Here is an 18,045-nt window from a genome sequence, read left to right as displayed (position 1 = left end):
GCTAGATTATGTACCCAGCTGCTGAATGTGCAGAAGTCCTTTCCAGCACTCATCTGTAAGGAATAAAATATTGCAGCCACAGCTACCAAGATTTGGCTCAATCTGTAGGAATGGCAGTTTTCCTTCTGGATGTCCACATTCAACCTCCCATGACAAACACACACTATGTCCTGTAGACCTGCTCTGAAAAGATGCTCAGGTAACACTAACAGGCATAACATGAAATCAGGACACACTGTGCGTAACATTGTGAAATGCTGTGCGTTTCTTACAAATGAAAAACACCCATCTAAAACAAGGTGAAGAGCAGAACACAATTTATTTCTCCTCCTACTAGAGGGGAGAGATATATGTATTCAAGAGATAGCTACCTTCAGATCAAAGTATGGAGGATTTTAAGACAGGATAATTACCTGACTCAGAAAGAAATGGAAAACCACTTTTCAGAGCTCTTGAATGACTTGAGGCAGCTCTGCTCTCAGTATTGCCTCATTGAAGAGAAGGTTTGAGTAGCTCAGGCAGAATGATGAAAGATGTGACTGTTGAGTTGCTTGAAATGGCACTCCTGTGTTCTACCCAGAGAATATAAATTGACTGAAGATGGAGCAATGAAATAAGAGGGTGAAATTTGAAAGATATGATTAAACTAAGCACACAAAAGGAGTGATGTTGCATTTGTCTACAAACAAAGAAGGAAAGGAGGATGGTAACACTTTGTGTCTTTTCTGGTGAGATGTGGTGATAGCTGAGCTCGCTTTGTTCAGTTCTCAGCAGCAGTTAACTTGCTGTTTTGTGACTGAGGAAATCACATCAAAATAATTTTTTCCTCCTTTCTTAGTACCTCTAGGGACACACTCAGATAGGTATTGTGAATCTCAGATGTTTATGTCTTTCTGTTGCAGACCGTAGTACATTCAAAAGAATGTACTTCTTCTGTCTCTAAGAACTGTCTTCTCAAACAAGAGTTATAAGAGAAAGAGTCCACACAATGCTATTTCAATGTGCACTACACAAGTGATAGAATACACCACAGTAAGAACCAACAGAGGAGATCAGACCAAGTGACTACCAAGGTCTTCTCTGTAACTCTGTAGAAAATAGTTTCTGGAAGAATATCAACAGGCAGTTCTCACAAACATACAGGTGTTAACCTTGGTGCCTTGGCCATGTTCCAGCCCAGGTAATTAATTTTACACTTAAATTCTCTTTCCATACCATCCTGGCTTGTCTCCACTCTCTGGCCCTGATTTATGTGCAATTGAAGAGCAGCAGTGTGTCACTGCACAGGTGTTAGTGCAGGGAGTGGTGAGGGGATCAGCTGAGGGGTGAAGGTGTAGTTACATAAAAGTACAACTCCCATCAGAGGTTATGGAGTTCTTGCAAATATACTCTCTAAATGAAAGATAACCCTGCACAGACCAACCTATTCTTCATTTGTGCTTGCAAGGAGGGTAGTTGATGTTTCTATTATTTTTTTCCTGCAAGTGAGAGGAGAGCTGGCTCCCCTTTGTCCCAGCAGGCTCAGCAGGCAGCTTCTCCCTGATCTCCATCCCACATCGCTCCTGATCTCCACGGGAGAGTTGCTTCATTTCCCCCTCTTTCCTCTGGTGCTTCCTCTTCCACAGGAGATCCTGTGTCTCCCTGAGCCTCCATCCCTGCATGCACTCACCATCTGCAAAGTCTAGCCCAGAATGAACATGTCAAGCAGGACTTTGAGAAGTGCTCAGGAGCCTTTGTTTCAGAATTCACCACCAACACAGTATCATCTCTCTGAGAGTTATGATCTCTTTTTGTCCAGGAAATTGTGCAGATAAGCTGTAGAACCTCAGAGTTAAAAGAGAAAACCAGAAAATCCTTTAGCAAAAGAAAGGCTGTCAGAGCCACACGTCCCACACAGCAGCAATCCTGCCCTAGCAGAATTAAGTATGTGTAAGGAGTAATCCAACAACACACACAGCTCCAAGTCATTTTTCAGGATACTTTCAGATGCATCATTTTTGTTGGAGCTGAATGCTGTAAGCATAATACAAAATACGTGAATTAAAAGAGAAAAGACAACTTCCTATGCAACTTCCTTTATTTAAAGAAGAATCAAGAGTTATACTTTCTTCTCAGACTTATTATTCAGGTTTTAAGAGTGTAGTAGAGAAAAAGACAATACATGTTTTCAAAATAATTTGGGAGAAACAGGACATGTAGTTAAGTGTATTCTGAAATATGAAAATACAATGGGTAAAAAGGCCAACATTGGCAATCATTCAAGAAGTTCAATGATAATTATTTTGTAAGGTAATCATTATTTTAAAATTTCTTTTGATGCCTGAAAATTTTGGATCTCTTGTTTCATATTCCAAATATTGAATGAAGTGATGAATCAGTTTTGGTTGGGATTTTTAGTTTATTTGTTACACACACACCAGACTCCTCTCTGAGTTTCACAGTATTAGAATGAGAGGAAATGGACACAAACAGGAGCACAAGAAATTCTGATATAAAAAGCTTTTTATTTTTGCCTTTGTTTTTCTAGCTAGCATGAAGCTGATCAAATACTGGAACAGACACCCAGGGAGCTGAATGAAATCTCCATCCTCAGAGATATTCAGGACACAACTGCAGCCCTGAGCAACCTGACCTGACCCCTGAGTAGGGGGTTGGACTAGATGACTTCTGGAGGTCACTTCCTCTGGAGCAGAGGAATTTTTAGAGTTTTTCTAAATACAAAAACGTATAGACAGACATAAACACATGCACATAAAAATTCTGTCAGCTAAACACATTCTTGTATCAGCATTTCATTCTGCACGTGGGCATGTGCTCTACTGAATGTGGACACACACATATGACATGTTACATAAAAGATGGAGGCATCTGAGCCATGAGAAGGAGTAATAAAAAATGTGTGAGCTCCAATAAAGTAGATTATTTCTGACACTGAATGGTATGTTGGCTTTACCTATTTTCCTGCTCACTTCTGACATCTTGAGCTGCAGCAATTTTAACTACAGCAGAACAGTGCAACTAATGAAAGCTAATGAAATTCAGTCTGCATGAACTGCTCAGTGTGGCTTCACAGGACAAATAACAGCTCTGGCCATCTAAGCAAGACGTAGAGGATGTTTCTGAAATTCTAATTAGACTGAATTGAGGAACATTGCCTCACAGAAGAAAGACGGCCCTTCTCTAATTCACTGTGCCTTCACAGAATGGACATCAGGTGCACCCACCCAATGTGACACATTTCACAGCTGGGATGAGCAAAGGCAAATGAAGAGGTGACAGTTTTCCAAGCGCTCACAGAAAAGGAGCAGGGACAGCCCAAGGTACTTGGGCTGCTCCAACCCTCCATGCTCAGTAATCAGCAACTCCTTGTTTCAACAAGGTACCCAAATGGAAAATTTTCCAGATACTGTTCTGCAGGGAGATCTTCCATGAAGAAACAGGTTATGAAGCTCAACTTAAAATACAGTAATTTCACGATTATAAGCCGCACTGATTATAAGCCGCACTTCTGGGTTTCAGCAACTTTTTGGTTTTTGTCCATACATAAGCCGCACCTGATTATAAGCCGCATGTTACAATACAGAGTGTGATAAAAGGTATCTGTTCTATCACCATCTGTTGAGGGTGGGGACAGTGATCCTTATCTCAATGGCAGATAATTTGCTAATGGGCCATCCATTGAAACCAGGCAAGGCATTGTTCTTTATCTTTTCACAACCCATCCTTCCTCCAGTGAGTCATTTTCTGCTAATGGCCCATTGAGTCCCACTGCGTGACTGATAAAATTACTGCATCCCATTGGAAGTTGCTCCAGCCAGGGGGAAGAGCCCAACATTTCTTACCAAGATAAAAACAGAGGTTTTGGGACAATAAGGTAGCCCCTTTCTCCACTGGACTCCAGAGGAAAACCGGATTTCTCCACATCACCACTGGACCTCCAGAGGGAAACTGCACCTTCTGCAGGAGCACTGCTCCAACTGAGCCACATCTGTCACTGCAAGAGGACTGCAATCACCATTTAATGGGACTGCTACCAACATCCTGCCTGACGGTGTCAGGTTGTACTCTGACTGTGTCAGGGTTTGGAGTTTGTTTCTTTGTAGTACTGTATTTCTATTTTAATTTCCCTAGAAAAGAACTGTTATTCCTAATTCCCATATTTTTGCCTGAAAGCCCCTTGATTTCAAAATTATAATAATTTGGATAGAGGGGGTTTGCATTCTCCATTTCAAAGAGAAACTCCTGCCTTTCTCAGCAGACACCTGTCCTCCAAACTAAAACAGCAACTTTTCATTCTTTGTCCATATATAAGCCGCACCTGATTATAAGCCGCACTTTGGGTTCGGACCAAAATTTTAGTCAAAATGGTGCGGCTTATAATCGTGAAATTACTGTAGTAACAGAAATGCATTTGGGGACTAGAAATTACCAGAGTATGATAATGTAGACAAAACTTAGATGAAGAGCCCTACTAAAGTAAAAGGAGCAATTTCTTTTAATTGTACATCCTTTCACAGAATGCTTTTGCATAAATTCCCATAATTGCTCTTCTCCATGATCCCCCAAAGATTTAGACAAAAAAACATTTCTTAGAGCACTGTTTTAATACAGGTTAGTTCTAGATGAACTATAAAGGCCTAATGTAGTAACTTCACAATCTTAATAACTCTACCAACTCTGTTAAATTCCCTCTATTGTGTCTCTAATATTTTTGCCTCACTTGCCATATATAAAACCATACCTGTCCTCCATTTTCAATGTCTGTTTGAGAAATTATACTTTATCAGATACAGGGATTGAAAAAAAACACTAATAAAAGCAAATGCATGGAAAATTGTTTCCACAAAAAAGAAGTCTCTGTCTTAAGTACAGTTTTAAAAAAAGTTGGATCAATTAGCAATCTGTGAATGTTAGAAACATCTTAACAATGTCTTAAAGATGAAAGAGCATATCACAGAATGAGGAAAGGGGAAAAAATTAAATTATGTCTGCAGTCCTAATGAATCAAAGCCCAGAAGGTGGTCTCCGAATCAGCGGGTTTTGATGAAATATTAAGAAAAATTATTATTGATGAAAAATGAATAAGCTCTTTTTGATTTTAGCAACCTTTAAATCACACTTTGCTAATTAAAATAGCTTCAGCACAAACCTCCATTCCTTGATGGGCATTTAGCAATCCTAAAAACAGGTGTGTTAATTTGACATTTCAGCCAATATGCATAGAGTTTATCTTAAGCTGGCAGACACAGCACAGTTTAAGATGATGTACAAAATAATACACAGCTAAACCTTCTTTTTCTTCTTTTTTCTTTTTTTTCACCCTATATCTACTAACTCAATTACAAAGTAACGACAGGCAACTTCTGCTTGTTTTCTCTGCAGCATAGTAACATATAGTACCACTGTTAATGAGCCATGAACTATGTCTTGGGAAATAAAGACCAATGCCAGTATTTTCTGTCTTCTTTGTTTGCCAGGTCAGAGCTCTTCCCACCCCAAAGATAAGTGGAAATGAAAAGTCTGAGGGACATAAGTTCTCACATCCCTTTAAATCTAATTCTAATGATTTTTTTTAAATGTTGGGAGTAGAAATTATGTGTTCTCTTTTCATCCCAGTTTGTACTGTGTTTCCTTTCAAATGGAAACCTAGGAATGAGGGAAGGCTGCAATCAACAATGAATTGTTGCACACAGAAGACATTTCATTACAGAAAGCAATGCAGCTCAGGCATGCCATGCATTATTGTTACAAAACTATACACACAAATTAAAAAGAAGAAAATCTGCTCCTCTGCTTTTTCTTTCATAAATTAAGTCTTATATGTTCTATCACTGTCTGAACTCTGAGTAGATGAAATTACCTATCCATTACAAATATGTCATCTATTTACCATAATAACATTTGATATATCCATCATGCAAGAAAGAGTGCTATGAACACATCAAATTGAAAAGCTATTTAAATGCCACCAGTATTTTAAAGAATGAAAAAATTTAATGGCAAGTAAGTCTGATTCTAGAAATGTCTGATGTTCTTCAGAAATACCTAATCATATAAAATAAGTCATGCAAGAAATCTTTCAATGTTTCACATCACAGTGTTTGAGCCTTAAAGAACAAGATTTCAAACACCTTATAAACCAATTCTTTAACAATATATCATGAAGTACAGGGCTGTGGGAATATACACTGTTTTCTGAGTGATGAGTGGAAAAGCACTGTTTTTCAGCTTTCCAAAAAAGAACAAACTGAAATGAAATCTTTCAGCAATTTCTCAGTTTCCAGGGCTGCCAGTGTGGTGTGTTTCATACACATTCATTCAATGAGTTTACAATATGTTAAAAGGAATTAACCACTTCCCCCTGCAACCTATATGAAGTGATGCTATTTTCCTTCCTGAAGTTCACTGCAGAGGATTCCTCCCCACAATTAGACTCCACCACTTCCTCCAGTGACAAAGTAGTCTGACCATAAGCAGGATGATTTGTAGGTCACATAAACAAACAAGACTGGTCATAAGGATAAACAGTGTAGTTAAATATAGTTTGTCTCATCTGTGAAGGAGATATCATTCATAAAAATAGAAAATAAGGAAAATAATTTCAACCCTCCAATATTAAAACATTTTGCTGTCCATCCATTAAACTTCATTAAAGATCTAACTTCAAATTGCATATTTAATTTTAGAAAGTAAAAAGCCAAGATTTCATGAAAACACAGGACTCTCTCCAAGCTCTTCCTGTGCACCCCTCTCCCATAACCAGACAAAGCTAAAATGAAAAACCCCTAGTTCTTCAAATGCTTGGAAAGGAGAAGCCTGAATCCTTCACCAAAGAGGAACAGATGGGTTGACTGGAGGGACATAAAAGACAAAAAGATCATAAATTTGTATTCTATTTAGAAAGGACCACATTCAACAGCAACAACAAATTAAATTGATTGAATTATGGTGTTCAAGTGCAGCACAACATCGGTTTGCAATCCAAATTTTGGTTAGTAAGTCTTGCGAAGCAGTTTACACCGATAGGATCAAAGCACTTGATTTAATGAATGGGAAAGCCTTTCCTTTTTCAGCTTTCTGTACTCAAATATTCCCCATAATTTTCTCAGGATGAAGAATTTCAAGTTGCATTGATGGCATTAGTGGGAAAAAAAGATGTGCACGTTACACACACAGCTGGGTTTTTGGACTGCAATTTCAAGCCATACAATAACCATTTGATGTCTGAGACACAGCCTTTTCTAGCTTTTGCATCATGGGTTTTTTCAGACTGGGATATGTAATTATAGTTTTATTTTTCCTTCTTTTTTTATTTTTCATTACATATAAACTTCTACCATCTGAAAAAAAATTAGTAAAGGTTTTTCTCTTTTTTAATCCAAGCAACAAAACACTCAACTGATCTATATCTGCAAGCAAATTGTACTAATATACCAACACACATAATCAGTTACAATGTATTTAAATTATTAATATGTTGTATTGAAGTGACAGGTTTTGACCCCCCTTTTATAAACAGTCTCCCACCTGCACTTAGAGGAATTGAAATCACCCAGCTATGCAGATTTCCCAGCCTCCAGCACCATCCTCAGTCTCCCAGAACAGGGGCACAAGGGCGCCTTTGGGTGGGTCCCTCTTCACCTCCTGCTCCCATAACCCAGAGCAGGAAGTTCATCTCTCTTATCTCTCTCTGCATTTGCCCACTGCAACCATTTGTAGAGGTACTAACTCCAGCTGCTTTTGTGAAAACAAACAAATAGCTGCCACACTTCTATTGCAGGGCAAGCTGGCTGCAGGAGAGGGGAAGGGAAGAGAAACCACCGGGGTTTCAGTGAGGCTGTGGCTGTGGTAAATGGAGAAGGATGTGGTTCTCACAACTATATCAGTGCTTGGTATCTATTCAGAGAGCGAGCAGGACTTTAAAGTAATTAAAATGGGAGACCTGAATAGAGTTCACTGTAAGTCTGCCATTTATTCCACCAAAGTGGTAACCCAAAGAGGGGAGTGCAATTGCATACTTTCACAATAGGGAGCCTACATAAATCCTCATGAATTTATATTAAAACTTGTCTTATATTCTATCAAGATGGAAGAACAAAAGAAAACAACCAACCTAAGATAATAAAATGCCAATGCTAATAGTGTCTGTTGGGTTCTAAGTATATGGGTCTATGAGAGACCAAGCTAATTTTTAGGCAGTCCTGGGGGCAAGGATTACTGGCTTATAGGATGAAGGGTAAAGAAACAAAAAAACCCAATGTGTTAGCACTAAAGTGAAATTAAACCCCATGAAGAGTCTCACAGAGGCTCTAACTAATCCTTCTCTGGGTTATAACAGACAGATGAGGAAAAATACCACAATGACTTCCAAGTATTATTTTCAGTTTTACACATTAGAGAACTGCAAACAGTTCATTAACCCACTGCTCTCCAGGCAGGTTGCCTTGGAGAGTCTGATTAATCCATAATGGCATATGTGCCATTTCCTAGGCCAGGAAAGCCTTTCCAGAAGTCAGATTCTCACAGGAATGAAGCTTTGTAATGCCAAAAAGGAGTGACACTGACTGGAAGGGAAGGATTTGAAACCTCTGACTATTGATTTCTGAAACATTACCAATTACTTACAGAGTGTGCAAAACAAGAAGGTCCCTGCTCTGAAATGCTTTCAACCTGAGCATTCTCAATAATATTTACCTGCATGAGTGGTACATTCCTTGTAGCAGGGTATCTGTGGGGCTCTGATGGCAGAGGGTGATAAACAGGGAAGAACAAGGGATCCAGGAGATAGGAAAACACTTCCAGATCAGGGAAGAGAAGTAAACAGAGGTAGAAGGGAAGAGCTTATTCATAATCTTGCTCAATATAGGTTGTTAGCCTTCTGCACAGCTCTGCAGGTTTTAAATGTCACTGGATAGATGGTTTGCAGTGCCATGGCCTTTCCCTTCATGAAAAGTGCTCTTCAAGTCAACTTCCAGAGCCATCAAAAAATCTCTTCATCTTAGAAACATCCCAGCATTTACAGGATGCATCACCCTGGGTAATAACTCCTATCTCTATCTCTGGTGGGCCTGGCCGATTCCTACGCATAAATGATCCCACAGACTTAAGAACACTCCTGTGACTGACACTACTAATAAAGAAGTTTAATATAGCTGCACAAGAGCCTGCTTTTTTAACAAATATTTATCCAAGCACAGTAATATAGTATTTCATAGCTTTCATGACCCATTCTGCTATTGCTAAGAGTTATTTTATACACACTAGAAAGACAGGGTCTGCTTATTTCACTTTTTACATATTCTTTTATTATATTAAAGCGTTTCTAAGCAGTTTCCAGGTTTCATTACTCTCATGCCAATTTAAGCACAAAGATATTACTGAGAGAATAAAAGTTAACAACTTAATAAAATGTTCTCTCTTTCTTTTTGGAAAAGCAGCGAGAAAAGTATGTGACCCAACCTGAAAAAAACCAATCTTGCCTCTTTGCACGGAGCAGATGACAGTTAAAGGAAGCGGGGTTATTTTCAGTTCCCAGATATTCCTTTGACATAACTTGATTCCACTCCTGATAGAAAATAAACCAGTTCATAGAGGTCTCCCTTCTAAAATGAAGGATTTTTCTTTTAATGGCAAAATGCATGCAAAAAGCATGTGATTATGGTATTTATGTTTCCATTAAAATGTCCTCAGCAAGCTGGAGGAGTCTAACCTACTATTTTCAAGCTATTTAGATTTGCAGCAGCGCAGTGCCTATTTTACTTCAATTTTATTTCAGGACAATGCACTCTTGGTGGGAAATGATTACAGAGTGACAGCCATTAGGAGTTGCCTTTCTACATCGTGCTCAGCTATGGATGTCAGGTGATTGCCATAAAGCCCCACTGTATGGCATCCTTGTCATCTACATGAAAAGCAGTATTGATCAGTCGTTCAGCTTCTCTTCTCTGTAATGCAAAACATACTAGAGACATTTTTCAGCTAAGCTGAAAGCCTTATTCTCAAGAACTATGTTCTTGAGACACCTCTTTCCTGAATGGTAAAATAAACATAGATTATACATTCCACCTCTGCCTCACTCCATCAATGCCTAACATAAGTGAAAAACTTCTTAGCTGCCTGTCTCCATTTGCTATCAGTGAATTGGATGGAGCTGATGTCACAAGGGCAGCTTATGTATATGGAGCAAGGCTGATCAGCAAACTTTTCCAACATATTTATTTATTTGTTTGTTCATTTATTGCCAGAGTTTCTTTTCTTCTGAGCAATAAACTCCTCTGTTAAGAAAGACAATCTGCTTTGATTCTCTAGGATAAAGAACAGAAAGTAACTTTTTTTAGTGCTACATCTGTAACTGATATAACCACTGAAAAGCCAAACCAACCAACCAAGCAGCACTGTCCCCTCTAAATCCCACAAGTATTCATTAATGAGTGAATTCTGATGCAATACAAATCTGCATTAAAGTAATTCCAAACCAGTTTCAAGTCCTGTAAGGATATATTTGAGTAGAATTTACTATTTACAGGTTGGGTTTTTTTTTAATAGTTGTTGTTGGTAAAATTGGGTAAAACATTGTCACTTACGCACATCTAGCTGTGAATGCCTCCAATGAGTGAGTTAGTATCTTTTTCTCCTTTGTTGTATATTGACATTATATGATCTACTTTCTATTTAGAGAAATGGACAGACAAAGTTTAAGGAACAACCATGTGTTTCCTACCATTTTGTACTATCTGTCTACACTGATGAGCAGTTTACATACTTGTCCCCCACTTTGCTAGTCACTATTTGCTGTGATACAGTTAAGCTTAGAACAGTTGGTGGCATGTGTTGATGAAAGAAATAGAGAAGTTGAGGGAATATTAAAGCAAAACAAACCCTGACAAGGCCTCACACACAGCCACAGTAATTCTCTTGCAAGTTACAAAAAAGTTTGTCATAAGTGTTCAGCAATGGCATGCAAACTATTATAGGACATTTTGTTATAGGCTCCTTAGTAACAGACTTTTAAATAACCTTTTGGACATAATTAAATGTCAAATTTTGTTTGGCACTAAGCACCAAACTTCAATAGAAATAACATTTCCCATATAAACAATGCTGCTTTTAATATGAACGTGCTAAAGATTTGAGACAGCCTGGCCATTACCAGCTCCTGGCAGTTCAGCACAAGGGTAACACACTGTGAGTGATTTCCCTTTCCATCCACAAAGGCTGGAAGCAATTGTTTTCACTTGGGTAACCTCTGAAACATCCAGAAGAAAGGAAAGGATGGGAGGGCAAAGAAGTAAAACACACTGAAAGTAACACTCACCATAGGTGAACACTCATTTTAAGGATGGAGAACTGCAACCAATTATTTCTCATCAATTTTCTTGTAGCATTATCAGAATACATCAGATTGCAGAGAAGAGAGCTCCATGAAGAAGAGCCTTGAGCAAAGGGACTTGGATGCTTGGTGTCAAAAGGGGCATCATAGGAGATGCCAAGTGAAAGAGGAAGGTCTCACTGCTGGAAAGGGATAGCAAGAAAGAGGTTGCAGTGCACATGGGGTAAGGAGATGGGTATTCCACAGACAAGGAGACAAAACAGTTAACAAGCACCTCAGGTCCATATGGTCACAACTAGATTCTTAGAACAGTGCTCAGATGATGCTTTCTTAGTATATCTAAGATAAAGCCTGTAAAAGACAGAGCAGCCTTTGGGAAGGTACAATCCAGGCTCTCACACTGAATATTACAAAGGTCAAGCTCCCAGACATCCTTCACACACCTCAAGGACGACTCAAAGCTGCTCCCTCACAGCTGTTGCACCTCCTCCATGCCCAACCAGATGATCTTTAAGATCCCTTCCAATCCAAACTATTCACTATATGATTTTGTGACACTCTCTCAGCACTAGGCCCAAAGTACAGACCCAGCTTTTGGGAGAGGTAACTTTGAGCCTGTGATTGTGCACATCACTGCAACATTCCCCAGAAAGTCTCCTGGAACCAGCTGGGATTTACCATCTCCACAGCTTGGTTGTTGATAAAGATATGAGGAGAGAGAGGAAAGAAAACCCTACAAACCAGATCTTTATGCCTCAGACCCCTGAACAGGTATTTCAGAGTACAGCAAATAATATTTTTACATCTTAATTAAATATTTCTTTCTGGGTGTTTCTTCTCAAATGTGCCCCCTTGATCAAGGGACTAGGGTTGGTTTTTCATGCCCCATTTCTAGTACCCTGCTTGCATTTTATCCCTTTGCTCAGGCCCATTGTGTGTGCTGGGTCTTTCCTTTTGTCACAGCGTGATCCAGCTGCGAGAGGCAGGACCCTCCGTGCTCCAGGAGCAGCCTGAATGTACAAAACTGCTGCACTGCTCGTCAGTCCTACCCACCTGATTAACATCAGATTCCCCTGGTACTCCATTATCTTCCACTTTACTCACTCTCTCCTGGCTCTTTTATCAGCCACCACACAGAGTTAACTGGGTCACGCAGGTCTCCTATTTTGCCGTGCCAGGTTTGTATCAAAGAACGTTTTTTTTGTTGATGTGACATTGATGCCATTCAACTCCAGCATGAAACACTGCCTTTGGTCTCACAAAAACAGCCACGAGAGTCACCACGTGGCAGACATATCCAACCAAGCTATCTTGATTTCCAAAGGCACAAAAGTGCTGAAATGTCAGGCACCTGGGTGTACCAGTGCCAGCCAATATAAGGCTAAGGAATACAAAATTTCAAGGACACAGATGAAGCTGACATCTTTTAACACTATTTTGCTTCCTTCACTGAAATAATGTGCATACATCCACAATATATAAATTATTTTCATTTACTACAAAAAGTAGACCTTTAACAGAATGCGAGAGAAGTGTGATTGAGTAAATAAAAAGGCAAATGTGCAACCAATTTTTAGTAAAAATGTACTCATTCCACGATGCATGAGATTTTCTCATTTGTCATATTAGAGGATGCATATTTATCAATATTATGTAAAGAAACTTGGCAAAATAGATCAAGTGGAGGGTCAAATACAATACTCTCAGTCCTCAAAGCGTTTTAGATATTTAGCTGAAATATAAATTACTCCATTCACAGAATACAGAACAGAATATGCAAGGTGAATACCACTGCTCATGAAGAAGCTATACAGATCTTAAACACTGCACACAAAGACATGCTTTGCTGATTGAACTGAAAATTCAATATTTTTCTGCTGGAAAGAGTGAGGTGGAAAACAAAATAAATGGCTTTACTATGAACTAAATAAAAAACTTCCACATGAGTGAACAATATGTCTTGCACTAGGATTTTAGTGTTAATTTTTGTAAGTTCTGAGAAAATGCAGAACTACAAATTTACAATAGTAAGCCAAGAAAACAGGTGTATTTTCACTGTTAAAGCACAAAACCCCCTGTGATTTTTGCCTTTCACTATTTTTACTTTATGTTAGTTTATATGCCTGTTTTACTTTCAGGTTTTCAAATTAACTCAGAAGTCCACCAACAGAAACTAGAATTTTGCCCAGATTCAGCATAAAAACAAGCAAGACAGTTCAGATAACATAACTGTAGGAAGAGTACAAATCATAAGCTACAACCCAAGAAGTAACTCAAGAGTGAAGCTTAGAATTTGCTCACTTGGTCTATACTTAATCAAAAAGCTAAACCTGTTAGACTGAAGTTCAGGACTACAGTAGGACTAGAATCCATGTAAGCTTTAACCCATTTTTGCTTTAGCAACAGTAACCTTTTAGAGATTTTGTAACAGCTGTAAATAGATTGGAAATGTCGTATTCCACAAACATATCCACTAGAGCTTTGACAAATAAATCTGATTGCGTTAAAAAATTTAATTTAATTCTAATGATGCCCAACAGTGATTCCAAAATTCCAAACCATCTGAAGAAAGAGAAGAAACGCAGTTGCTCTGCAGAAAACAACTTTCCTATCCCATTCTGTAACAGGTTAATTTGAGTTCAATACTGTTCTACATAAAGGCTTGAAAAGCCATTAATAAAAACACAGCTCTGCCTTTCCAATTGATGTGGACAACCATGTCCCAAAAGCAATACAAGGGCAGGTTTTGAGAGGCTGTATTGATCGATGTGTGGCGCCTACCTGTCCACAGGTGAAGACTTTGAGTTGCGTGGTTTCTTCACTTGGGCGTACAAGGCTTCCACGGTCTGGCCCTCCCTCGGGCTCTGTGGTCTGTTCAGCGTTATGGTGCCGCTGTTTGGAGAGTCGTAGGCAGCGATCCCGGCGTACATTGGATCCGCGTCACAGCCAAACGTCCGGTTAAACTCCTGGATCTCTGCATAATCACGTTCCCGAGCTTGTCTCTCTCGAAATTCTCGAGTTTTTGCTTGGATTCTGAAAAATTGAAAGAAGGCTGAAACTGATGGATGTCCCCCCTGAGGTATTTGAAAGCAGCAGTTAGCAGACATTTTGGGTTACTTATCTTAATGGAAACCAGTGAAGGTTTCCAGTTTCAGTTTGCCATGAGGTCTCAAGTTTACCTTGGACATTGAAGCCTGGATTGAAACAATGCTACAATCAACATTGGTCTTTTAGGAGTACATCTCATTATCCACTGTCTTTTGTTTCATTGTTAGCTAAATAATGACTAGCCATAGCTACTGGTAAACAGAGTTAATCAATCATTTCGCTCTTCTTAGGATGCCTGTGCTATTACCTGGCCTGAGACCATTCATATTGTATTGTACTCCATCAAAACTTACCAGATTTAATGGTTCTAATGCATGTATTTAGAGAGAGGAATTTTAATGTACTTTCTTAGTTTAATAATAAATAATATTTTTTTAGAATTTAAAAACTGTGGACACACAGATACATTCATGTTTGCATGCATGCAGTAAACAGCAGAAACAAATTCTTGTATGATTCCTTTGAGATGTGCATGCTTTTTAATAATATAAACAGACTGAATCTGGCATCTCTCAAAAGCAGGCTGCATCTTCTCAGAAAGTAAAAACATGTGCTTTGTGTTAAAGTTACAAATGAAAGGTGATGCTGGACAAGGTCTATATCTATGTGCACTAATTTAGCTATATGATAAAAAGTGACAGATAGATGACATTTAGGAATCTGACAAGCACGAATTGAGCACAGGTCGTATTTTCAAAAACACATAAAGCTATTACAAAAATTTCATCTGGGCTTCAAAGTCTCTTTGGTATTTTATAAAATTTGATGTATTGCACACACATATACACAACGAACTGACCACACCCCTCCTTTACACTGTCACCCCAGACCAATGTAATGCTCTGTCATCATTGCAAAATGAAGCTGTCTCCTCCCTTCCATTAGTAAAATGTGCTCCTTTTTCATCTAACAAGCCATGGGTACAGTGTGACAGCATCCATCCATGCAGACTACAGCTCTGTGCATCTCTGCTGTGTGCCATTTCCAAAGACATCCTGTTTGCCAACTTTTAACAAGAGCAGCTTATTCAAAGCCTCTGCCTCTTTTGAAAGCAAGTCTCAACCCTTCTGAAAATAAAAAAGTTAGGTAACTTTGACATTCTTGGAAATTTTAAATTGCCCCCTTCAAGGTTAGATTTACAAAAACAAAAGGGGATACACAAAGGGTGGGATTCAGAGTGCAGATAGAGAAATGAGATCTTAATGCCAGCAGCAGGTGAGCTCAGATCAGCCACGTGTGGCCAGGAGTTTTGGCAGCAGACTCCAGAGTTAGGAACCATCCATGTGTCAGAGAATGAAGGGAGTCACTCCAGACACACTTCTGATGCTGTTGCTGAGGTCTTCCTTGGGAGACTGGATACCCAGCCTTGAGTGAGCTGTTCAAACAGCTCTGGCACTGACATCCCCAGGTAATCCTGATGGACTCGCAGCTGCTGGGCAAGGACTCCCCCAGGTCATGCTGAAGTCTCAGACTTTGACAGCCCAGATGACACAAGTCATTTGTGTTCAAGCATGTGAATCCAGCCCTGAGCTGGTGTGTGAATATCAGAAGTGTCTCTTCCTCAGACTGAGTCCCAAGCAAACTGTTCCTTTAGACTAACAAAGATCACCATAAAAATAAGGTAATACAGGGATGGCATGGATACACAGACATGTTTTCCCCTACAAATCCTGAAATTATTGACCATAGATAGTGATTTGGGATACAACTGATTGACTGAATTACCTTCAACAGAGCCATCTACATTAATGGTTCAATGGTCCATTTACATGCGCCATGTTCAGTCACAGTGAAAAGGAAAATCATTTTTTTGAAAGTTTAGTTTAAAATAACGTAACTTTGCAAACACAAAATTATTTTCTTTACTGGTTGCTTTTTATTTTAATAGGGAAAAATGGAAGTGAAAATTATAACACTAGTCAGCTGGGAGAATTTTCCTCTACAATTTCAGCAACATCAGACTGAAATTGTTTTTTGTTTAATTTAGAGTGGACAGGGACTCAAATTTAAATCCAAAACTCATTTCAAACTTAAATAGGGTTTCTGCAGGTCTATTTAAAAATAAAAATAGATATTTTACAGTCTCCTATACCCCAAAGGTGTTAATTCAGAAGTGTTACAGTCTTAATCACTTGGAAGGTTCGTGTAGGAGGAGAAGCAGGTCTGAAAATCACCTGTGCATGTTGATTCCTCTCACTGCAGTTTACCTCCAAATTTGTAGCCCAGTATTAATTACTCTGTGAAGAAATGTATTTATCTACAGATACTTGTCCTCTGAATGGCAGAAGCAAAGGAAATCAGAAATTTCTTAGACGCTGGTAGCTTTAATCTTCCTTCAAATGGACAATTTATCATCACATACAGGAACACTGTCTGACACCAATTTGAAGGAAAAAATCCATGTATTTTAGATAACCGAATTTTTAGTGCATGAAATCAGACAGTATAACAATAATGTGGCATAGAGTAATTCCATCAGAAGAAAACATTGTTATCAGGTAATAGTGTGCTTATAAAACAGATTTACCTGGTTGTGGGTGATACCTGCCTGCGTTACACAAACTGCTATGGGAGAGGGCAGTGAACTTCTGTGACTTTTGACCATGAAGATCACATCATCCCCACAGGAGCAGACATGAGTGTTCCCTGTTTCATGTAAACCACCTTTTCTCCTGCATCTGCTTATTTGCTCTTTAATAGTTTGGATGCAGCCAGAGCATCCAGGTTTTCCCATGCATGGCTCCATGAGGGATACTTATTCCCATTCAAGTGGGAAAGAACTGATTGTTGAAGTGCTATGCAAGTAATTATGTTCACATCCACCAGGAAAATTTTTAGAGTATTTTCTACAATTGCTAATATAATGTATTAACAGACATACATAGTATTAAAAATCAGAGTCTAAACATATTAATATTTCTGTTAATTATGAACAAAGTACCCAGTAACTGTTTGCAATAACATTTAACAAAAGATAACACTAAAACTAAAGGTGTGAGATGTCCGACTATACTGAAACCCAAAATACTCAGATTTTTCAAAAGTATAGATATTTCATGTATTTCATATACTTTCAAAAGTACAGGCATTCCAATTGCTTAACATATTCTGAATATTTTGTTTAAAATATGCTTGGTTTTGCTTTTTCAAGGACATAACACATTTAAACATTATGTCTTTCAACTTGAAGGAACCAAATGACTAGGGAGAAATATGTAGGCATATTCTTGAAAATAATAAGAGCTCTCAGCTGAATACTGCACTATCCCTTTTGAATCATAACAGCTTTTAACTCTGAATATATTTTTATATAAGGACCTGAATTTAATGTGATGCTGTATTTTATGTTGGGCCCTCTGTGTGCTCCTGTGTGTACATGCTTGATATACATATACCCTAAACACCCTAAAACATTTGTTAGCACATACCACATCAAGTATCTATACAGGAAATGCCAGTGCAGACTGTTGTGGGGAAGATTACAATGGTTATGTAAACACACTGTAAGCACAGATGAGAACCTAGAACTCGCTCTGTGCTTCAGCCCTAATCAGCCACACCCCTGCTAAAGAATCCAGAATCTGGAGAAGTGTTTGACCACATTGCTT

General features: G+C 38.7%; 1 protein-coding gene across 16 annotated transcripts in view; it reads right to left on the bottom strand.

Annotated features, from left to right (window-relative positions):
- Positions 1-18,045, bottom strand: part of PARD3 (par-3 family cell polarity regulator) — a 448,279-nt gene that overhangs the window by 85,695 nt on the left and 344,539 nt on the right. For all 16 annotated transcript variants that reach the window (XM_033067619.1, XM_033067689.1, XM_033067626.1 and 13 more), the window contains one exon: positions 14,111-14,362. In XM_033067619.1, the coding sequence (XP_032923510.1) occupies positions 14,111-14,362 (252 nt within the window). The remainder of the gene's footprint in view (positions 1-14,110; positions 14,363-18,045) is intronic.

The sequence above is a fragment of the Catharus ustulatus genome, chromosome 1 (genome assembly GCF_009819885.2).
Source record: "Catharus ustulatus isolate bCatUst1 chromosome 1, bCatUst1.pri.v2, whole genome shotgun sequence".
NCBI lineage: Eukaryota > Metazoa > Chordata > Aves > Passeriformes > Turdidae > Catharus > Catharus ustulatus.
The sequence above is the reverse complement of the archived record's forward strand: the minus strand, read 5'-3'. Positions and strand labels throughout refer to the sequence as shown.